This window comes from Camelina sativa, chromosome 3 (assembly GCF_000633955.1).
Source record: "Camelina sativa cultivar DH55 chromosome 3, Cs, whole genome shotgun sequence".
NCBI classification, from domain to species: Eukaryota; Viridiplantae; Streptophyta; class Magnoliopsida; order Brassicales; family Brassicaceae; genus Camelina; species Camelina sativa.
In genome coordinates, this window is record NC_025687.1 from 11,109,790 (window position 1) to 11,119,286 (window position 9,497).

Below are 9,497 nucleotides of genomic sequence, written 5' to 3' on the forward strand. Positions count from 1 at the left end.
TAAACCATAAAATTTATAACATCCGAAAGTTTAATCTTATTTTGCTATAGTTGTTCCAATTCATAATTTTTTAAAAAATAAACAATTAAAAATATATCTATAAATTAATAATTATTAATTTACACTATAAAATAATAATTATTAATTTATAGATAAATTAATATCACTATAAATTAATAAAATGTCTTAGTCCCAACATTATTAATTTATAGAGGTTTTACTGTAGTGAATTAATAATAAAACAATACATGCAGTATATTTTTAACTCGAACTAAGCAAAGTATGTTACTGAATCTTCAATCTCCTTCAAAACCTTTTTTAAAAAAAAAGTATAAGTATGAGGAAACTGATGAGTGAGTAAAAGCGATTGTTTCTGTAAGGTGAGGGTTTGTGTAATTGTGTTCATCAATCTCTTAACTAAAAATGACAATACATGAGGGTGTGATGTGTTCATGACTCTCACCAACTATTAGTAACTCAGTATGTTGAAAAAGTAAATTTACATGGAAGAATATTTGTGCATAACCAAATTAACTTAAACCATAAGCAATTAATTTACATTGCACAATTCACATATGCCACTTACCCAATAATAAAACATGGATTAATAAATAATCCTTTTTATTAGAATTTATCGTGGATACAACAATAATATGCAGATCAATATATTAATTATGCATCTTGAAAGCTTCAAGAGCAAATCCTTGCTAAATGCCAACCATTATTAAACGATAACTAGTATCAATCATCATAAATTATTATAAACTGTATGATCAATATATAAACTATATCTATGAAGTCTCATGTACTCTGTTTGACTATTTCAGATCATTCTAAAGTTGTGAGAAGATATTCTCATCCATCGCCTGAAAGTATATTGCAGTACTGTCGACGATGAAACGTGGGTCCTTGATGTCATCGCTAATCTTCTCATACTCTACGGTCCAGAATGCTCGGCCACCGTCATTACCTTCCGTGTGAATGACGGTCATGGTTCCTTCGAGCTTCTTGTAGTTATCCGGGTTTCTCGACTTGGCCTCTTCATGATCAATAGTACTGTGGCTGAAAGGTATTGCGAGAGTCTTGAACCACTCCGAGATCTGAAAGCCCTCCATTCTTAAATGAATTTTTTTCTTCTCTGTAGGTACCTCCTCAGCCAAAGCTTTGGTGAAAACATATATAGCAATTAGAGTTGTAATCAAGAAATATTAACTGAATTATGAATCAACATATGTTTTCATATGTAATGGGAAATAGTTACCTTTGTTTTTTGTGGGTTTCGCTATCTTCATGTAACCTTGACAGAATCTATACGCCGGAGACTTGATATCAAACTCAATAGAGAGATATCCTCCTAGTGTCATTCTCTATATTTTTTTTCTCTCTAAGTATATTATGTTATGTGGGTTTGATAATAATCTTCTCAATGAAGGCCTTTCTATTTAGAAAGAGTTTGATGAAAATTTTACAATAGTTATTACTTTTTTACGGTTTTACCTAACTGTCACCATCTTCTGGATTTTTTATAAATTTGAGCAAAGCTTAAAAGCGAAACTAATAACAATTTGCATTCTGCTTTATTTTTCTTTGGTGAAAACCATTGCATTCTGCTAATGAACAATTAATTAAATAATTTATGTCGTTATGCATGGGAGATTATATAAATTGTGCAGACCAAATTTGCTTTTTTTTCTACCACATTGATGGCTTGTAATCGAACATTTTCAATGGGGAATTCACAAAAATATGATAACTTTTGTTTTTTCGACTTTCCAATAGAAAACCAAATGATCAATATATATAACCATTAAGAAACTAAAAAATGAAATACACAGCTTATTTAAATAATTAAAAATGGGTTTTAAAATTAAAACAGTGCAAAATCAATTAAGAATCCTTCCTTTTAGGGAATTCTCCAGTTTTCAAAAATATATGGACTAATACCAAATATATTTTTCGAAAGCATATGATTTATTAGTTTAAATTAATATTTCTAATTGACTAGAGACTGTAAAAAGAGTAATTTATTTATTAAAACATGGTATTGTTTTTGCAAAATTTGTTTAAGTTGTATATGAGATATTTTTCAATTCATAAAAACTTAACAAAAAAAAAAGTGATTTATCTTAGAAAAAGGGATTTATCTATGTAACTATCTCTCTTAACTCAAAATGGCAATGCATGAGGTGGTACGATGATCATGACTCGTTTATGAAATATCTGTCCCCACTTATTATCTCTCGCAAAAAACTTTTGCTTTTCTACAAAATGAATTTGTTAGAATGTACCTACTACATGGGACTAAGACTATGATTCTATGAATGGTTGTTGGTTTTCAAATGGTGACTATTTTTAAAGAAATCTATTTTGGCTAAAAACTTGAATGGAAAAAAAATAGATTTTTGAAAAACAAAATCTAGAAACTATTGTAAAATCTACTACCATTCAAGGCCTAAATATTATATTAGATTTTAAAAGAAAAAAAAAAACAGATCAAACATGATTTAAAAAATCAATAATGAATTGATATACTGGATCTTGAGCCACTAAATTGAATATTGATTCTTCATCCGAATCCAAGTAGCAAAGCAATAAATAATGTTGTTGATCATTGCATGCATGATGGCAACCGTCAAACTCAAACCACATTAAGTCATTATATTACTCATTAACGACTCTTCAATTGTTCGATTCGACTGTTTTTCTTTCAAATTTGGCTTTTGTAAAAAGCTTATTATTATGACCTTGTTCTTCTCCTATATTTAATTTGAATAAAAAAAACTTTTTTAAGATACGGTTTATTTTTATTTTTCATTGTTTAGACGAGTTTTGTTATTCTTCCAATAATATTTTCATTATTTTATTAAAAAGACGAGTTTTGTTGTTAAGACTCTTATTCTAAAAAGGTTACGTTCTTTTAGTTTATCGAGCTTAAGCCTGAAAAAACACCTTTTCCCTTTAGCTTGATTATACTATTTGGGTATCCTGATTCCCACTTACCTTTTTCAATTCTAGTGTTTTTTTACTGTTCTTCTTCGGTGAATAGTATATCTAGAATTGCTTGGTCGGTTTTTGAGTTTTCGAGTCAAATCTTTAGATCTTAGTGGGGATCTTGTTTCTCTGTCTCTATTAAAGATAAGTTCTGCTGTTAACGGTTAAAATGTTAGCGGCTATGGATAAAGCTTTGATGGCTATGTCATTAGAAGAAGAAGATGTTCCATTTTCTCTTCTTGATCTTCCGGAATTCAGTTCGTGTGAAAGGAATGAGCTAAGTATTATTGGAAGAATTCTGAATGCGGATTGTCACTCAGTTGCTGGAGCGATTCATGAGATGCCAAGAAAGTGGCAAAAGTATGATAAGGTTAGAGGCATAGCGTTATCTAAGGAGAAATTTCAATTCATCTTTTCTTGTGAACATGATCTAGTGGATGTCCTGCAAAAAGGTTTCCATACGCACAATGAATGGGGTATTGTTGTTGAGAGATGGTCTGAGATTCCTCCACCAAATTTGTCTGGGTGCAAATTCGAAACATACCTATCAATCACTACACAGCTTTGGGGATCACTTTAATTTGTGAAATTCTTGGGCAAGTTATTCAAGTAGCTTTCGATCCTGATATTACTCAAGTGAACCCTTATGTGAGAGTTCAAATTCGGCTTGATGTATCGAAACCGCTTAGGAAGTCCAAAGTTATAGGTTTGCCTCATAATAAATCTGCAGAGATCAAATTCCACTATGAAAGAGTTCAAAGAACATGCCATAACTGTCAACATTTATCTCATGAGGCGTTTGTTTGTCCGTTAATCTTTAAGAGTTTAGAAGACACAGCCTTGGCAAAAAAAGAGGGGATGTGGTTTCAAAACCTAAGCCAAATCCCCTTTTAACAAATTCTGACCCTTTGTTCAGAGTTCTTGGTGAACATCAAGTGGGGATCAATCCTCTCTCGGGACGTCCACGTATTGCGCCTGAAGTGTTGGAAGGTATGCGTCAGTACTTGACTACAGCAAATGGAGAGGATTTGGTGATCAAGGTTGAAAGAGTTAAGAAGTCTGTGGCTGAGGATGCAAAAGTCCACTTTTACCCAAAAATCTGTCCTCAGTTTGGAACCGGTTCCCCTCATCTCTCATAATGTGGATATTGGAAAAGGACGGGTTTTTGGTTATACTTCAGAAGGAAACTCGGAAAAAACGATCTTGGATGTTCAAGAGGGCCAAGTTCCTTTGGAGGGAGGTTACAACCCATTTTCAGCTTATGACAGGATGGGGGATAGCTCTTTTGAAGCTCAAGGAGGGGAGATGTCTGGTTCTTCCTTTGATCTAGTTTCTCTTATGGCTAGTTCTTCGGTGTGGTTCATCTGAAATTAATCCTTCCGGTTACAGTCAAAAAAAAGATAAAGCCAAGGATAAGGAATCAAAAGAAAGCTAGGAGGTTAAAAAGTAAAAACAAGGATATAAAGGAGGCAGATGTCATTAAGAGTTTGGGATCCTCGGCAGGGATAATTGGTAAAAGGAAAGCAATAAGTGATTTGGAAGGTGTTGCCAAGGCTGGGAGAGCAAAATCACCGTTGATGGTCCCAAATGAGGGACTGTCCAACATCTGATGAGCATTCTGAGTTGGAATTGTTAAGGTTTGGGGCGGCCTCAAGACTTGACAATTCTCCGTCTCATGGAACTGCGTAAAAAGCACTTCCCGGAGATTATGTTCTCGATGGAAACTATGAACTGTAAGGATATGATTGTGGATATTCAAGTTTGGCTAGGTTATGATAATGTTTTTACTGTTGACCATGTTGGGAGTTGCGGGGGTCTTGCTTTATTTTGGAAGAAAAGTGTTGATATGGAGATCTTGTATAAAGATAAGAATGTGTTGGATATGTCTGTTCATTTTGGATCCAACAATTTTTTCATTTCATGTATATATGGGAATCCTAATGCTCACTTCAGACAAGATGTTTGGGAACGAATCACTAGATTAGGCCTTAATCGTAAAGAAAGTTGGTGTATGGTGGGTGATTTCAATGAAATCCTGAATAATGATGAGAAAATTGGTGGTCCTAGAAGAGCTGAATCTTCTTTCGTTCTGTTCTCGTGTATGCTTAAGGATTGTGGTATGAGTGAACTCTCTAGTTCTGGAAATGAGTTCACTTGGTGTGGTAGAAGAAGATCTCTTTGGATTCAGTGCAAGTTGGATAGGTGTTTTGCTAATAAGAACTGGTAAACCTTGTTTCCAGCAGCAAACCAAGCTTTTCTCCCAAAAATGGGATCTGATCATCGTCCAGTTTTGGTTAATCTAGTATCTTCTCAAGAGTCCTATAAAGAAAAATTCAGATTTGATAAGAGGTTTTTGCATAAACCTCTGGTCAAAGAAGCAATTGTCAATGCTTGGAATTGTGAGTCCAATACTAAAGCCTCAGTCTCTTAGTAAGTGGAAAAAGGTGAACGAGTGCAAATCTAAGGAAAACATTACTCGGCTTCAAGATGATCTGGAAATGGTCCAATCTTCTAGTTCTCCATCTGCAGAAAGAATTAGTTTTTTGAAAGCAAAACTTGTTGTGGCGTATCGTGAAGAATAAAGTCATTGGCAACAAAAAAGCATAGCAAAATGGATGGTTGAGGTGGTTCTTCCATGCTTCAGTCAAGAATGCAATGAATAAGAATGGTTTTGAAAAGCTGGTTGATGTCAATGGTACTATGCATAGAGCAGAGGCGCCAAAAGGGGAAATAGCAGCGTCTTATTTTCAAAATCTTTTTTCGACTTTATCTCCCTTTAACCCTCAAAGTTTTCTAGATGGGATGATTCCCAAAGTTACTGATGGGATGAATCAGACATTGTTAGCCACGGTTTCAAAGGAGGAAGTTAAGTTTGCAGTTTTCTCCATTAAACCTGCTAGTTCTCCAGGAGCCGATGGTACGACAGCAATCTTCTTTCAACAATATTGGGAAGTGGTTGGTGAACAAGTTACCAAAGAGGTAATCAAATTTTTCTACATGTTGTGTTTCCATTGGAATGGAATTTCACTCAAATCTGTCTGCTGCCCAAGAAGCTCAATTCTCCGCTTATGAGTGACTTGCGGCCTATTAGCTTATGCTCTGTGCTATATAAGGTTGTTGCAAAGATCATGATGGCTAGACTCCAACCTCTCCTGCCTGAGATTATGTCTCCAAACCAATCCGCTTTCATTCCGGAAAGGTTAATTTCTGATAATATATTAATAGCTCACGAAGCTGTCCATGGTCTTCGGACTCATAAAGATATTTCAAAGATTTTCATGGCAGTAAAAACCGATATGTCTAAGGCATACGATCAGATGGAATGGATTTTTCTTGAAGGAGTTCTCATTGCTTTAGGATTCAAAAGAAAATGGGTGGATTTGGTTATGTTTAGTGTCATTATTGTTACTTGTACTGTTCTGATCAATGGACAGCCTTTCGGCTTAATCAACCCGAAAAGAGGGTTAAGACAGGGTGATCCACTGTCTCCTGCTTTATTTGTTCTTTGTACAGAGGGTTTGACTCACATGCAGAGCCGGCCACAAGGCCAAGCAAGCAAAGCACATGCTTGCGGCCGCTAATAACATTAGCTATTTTCGGCCGACTTTCCAAGAAAGATCTTGTGGTCTAGTGGTTTAACCCATCCACGTTAAGTCTGTATTCCCCGGTTCGAATCTTGCTATTGTGTTAATCAATTGTTTTTACTTTTTTTTAGAAGAAAAGTATACCAAAAACAAAAATTATGAGGCCCATTTTCCTCCCTCACTTGTAGCCTAGTATATCTCCACGCCAGCTCTGCTCACATGTTAAACAAGGCAGAATCTGATGGTTTCATTAATGGTATCCAGTTCTCTCCTCAATGCCCTGCAATTCATCATCTTCTTTTTTCAGATGATAGTCTGTTCTTAATCAAGGCTTCCATAGATCAGGCGACAAGGCTCCAAAGTATTCTTGCAGAGTATGGTGAAATTACAGGCCAGTTGATCAATTTGGATAAGTCTTCGATCACTTTTGGTAGCAAAGTGGATTCAAATGTCAAGGTCAAGATTCAAGAAAAACTGGGAATCGTGAAAGAAGGAGGAGCTGGAGTATACCTTGGTCTCCCAGAATGTTTCAGCGGGTCAAAGTTAGATCTGCTTGCTTACATTCATGACAAAATGAAAGGCAGAATGTCAGGTTGGTTTGCTCGTTCTCTTTCTCATGGGGGAAAAGAAATTCTTCTTAAAGCGGTGGCAATGGAAATGCCAGTATTTGCGATGTCTTGTTTTAAGTTACCAAAACAGACCTGTGAGAAATTGACGTCGGCCATGTCTGCATTTTGGTGGGATTCAGTAGAGGATAAAAGGAAAATGCATTGATTAACATGGGAAAAACTCTGTCTTCCAAAACATTTAGGCGGGCTTGGTTTTAAAGATATTCAAATTTTTAACCAGGCTTTGTTGGCCAAGCAAGCATGGAGGATTTTGCAAGATGAAAACTGTCTGTTTGCAGCTTTTTTCAAAAGTAGATATTTTCCTGATTCGGAGTTTCTTTCTGCTGATCTTGGAGACAGACCTTCTTTCGCATGGAGAAGCATTCTGTATGGTAGGGACTTATTAAAAAGAGGGCTGAGACAAATGATTGGGGATGGTGAGTCCACTTATATATGGTCCTCTCGCTGGATTTTGGATGGGGTCATGAGGGCTCCCTTAATGAAGAATATCATTTTTGATTTGGATCTCAAGGTAAATGAGTTGATAGATGAATCGACTTTGAATTGGGACTTGTCAAAGCTGAATTTTCACTTTTATCCTGGAGATGTGGAGCTAATCAGGAAAATCAAGCATGTCCCTTTATCTAAAGACTTTCTCATCTGGGAGCATACAAAGAGTGGGGCTTATACAGTTAAATCCGGTTACTGGACAGCTTATCAAAGAGAAAAGATAGAGTTGGTAACTGAAGCTCTGATGCAGCCCTCAATTCTCCATATAAAAGATTTGATTTGGAAATGCGGGACGATACCAAAAATAAAGTCTTTTGTGTGGAAAGCTATTTCTGGAGGCATCCCTGTTGCGGATAAAATGATAGCTAGGGGTCTGAAAGTTGACTCAAGGTGTCGAAGATGTGGTTTGGAAGGAGAATCTGTCAATCATGTTCTCTTCTCGTGTACGGTAGCAAGACAAATATGGGCTTTATTCAACTTTCCTTGTCCAGAAAATGGGTTTGATTCTCAATCTCTCTATCAGAATCTGTACTATCTGCTATTGGTAGGCAAAAACACCAAAGTACAGGTTGAAATCCGGAAAGCCTTCTCATGGATTCTTTGGCAAATTTGGAAAAATAGGAATCTGTTTTGCATTGAAGGGAAAAGCTTTAGTCCTCCTGATACGATTAACAAAATCAGAGATAATGTTCAGGAATGGATTTCTGCTCAATCTTTGAAGGAGGTATCGGCTGAGCATGTAACTCAGTGCTCGTCCAAAGCAAAAAAGTATTGGTCTCCCCTGCCTTCTAGTTGGTTGAAATGCAATCCTGCATCTTCGTGGGATAATAGATCAAACAGCAGTGGAGCTGCTTGGGTTCTGTGGAATGATGCAGGAACTGTTTTATTGCATAGCAGAATTTCTTTTGCTGATATATTTTCAAAACAGGATGCAAAGATTCAAGCGTGGATTTGGTCCATTGAAAGCATGCTAAGCCTCAACTACAACAAAATCATCTTTGCCTCAGAGGATAAAGAACTTATTGGAGCTATTCTTAGGCCAAATGCATGGCCTTCCTTCAAGTTGCAGTCCTTTCTGTTAGGAGCAAGTTTGGAAAAAAATTTGTATTGGAATATAGTGTTGAAAAACAGAAACTCAAATCTTGGAACTCACCTTATAGCTAAGAGTGTCACAAGAGAGGATTGTCGCCAATCGTACATAGCAACGGGTTACCTTATATGGTTACAAGAGCTCTTTTTAGAAAATATGGCTAGGCTTTAGTCATTTCTGTTATTCATGATTTTGCTAGTTGATTGTCTCTGATCCGTTTTTTTGTAAGTGTACTGGTCTCAACCATGTTGAACAATCAATATATATAATATTTTAGCGAAAAAAAAAGGAAGCGGTTTATATTTTTTCCTTATAAAATATGGTTTATAATTTATAAACCTCTCTAATATTGTTCAAATACTACGTAATGATATAATAATATTCATGGGCATATATTGTAAATACCTGACGTGTCTCTATATAATATACTCCGAAAACCAAACCGCACAATCATAAATAAGGATAACTCATGAAGAGGATCCACTTTATTTAACTTCTTACTTAGATAATACAGAGACCCGCGATAGAACCCACACATATATTTCAAAGATTCAACTTTTAAGTGCTTTGCTTAAGGAGATATTCGTCTATCTCTTTGAAGTTCTTGACAGCAAAGTCCTTGATGACGTGTGGGTCAGCGATCTCATGGCTGGTCTTCTCAAACTCACCAGACCATTTCAGAAGGCTTCCACCGTCCTTAGGAATAACTGTGAT

The 9,497-nt window shown here is 35.8% G+C and overlaps 2 protein-coding genes across 4 annotated transcripts in view; both read right to left on the minus strand.

Moving 5' to 3' along the window:
- The window catches only part of LOC109124858 (MLP-like protein 423), a 17,595-nt gene that overhangs the window by 7,025 nt on the left and 1,073 nt on the right, over positions 1–9,497 (minus strand). The window contains exon 3 of one of the 3 annotated variants that reach the window (XM_010500617.2): positions 9,177–9,456. The exons of 1 other annotated variant lie outside the window; for it this stretch is intronic. In XM_010500617.2, the coding sequence (XP_010498919.1) occupies positions 9,342–9,456 (115 nt within the window). In that variant the 3' untranslated portion in view covers positions 9,177–9,341. Of the gene's footprint in view, positions 1–9,176; positions 9,457–9,497 lie in introns of those variants that run through there. One more of the 3 variants, XM_019243641.1, reaches the window with a different exon arrangement.
- LOC109132253 (uncharacterized protein At1g24010-like) lies at positions 651–1,383 on the minus strand. The gene is made up of 2 exons (XM_019243643.1): positions 1,262–1,383; positions 651–1,162 (listed from the first exon to the last, which is right to left on the minus strand). The coding sequence occupies exons 1-2, from the start codon at positions 1,362–1,364 to the stop codon at positions 834–836; spliced, it is 432 nt and encodes a 143-aa protein (XP_019099188.1). The 5' UTR covers positions 1,365–1,383; the 3' UTR covers positions 651–833.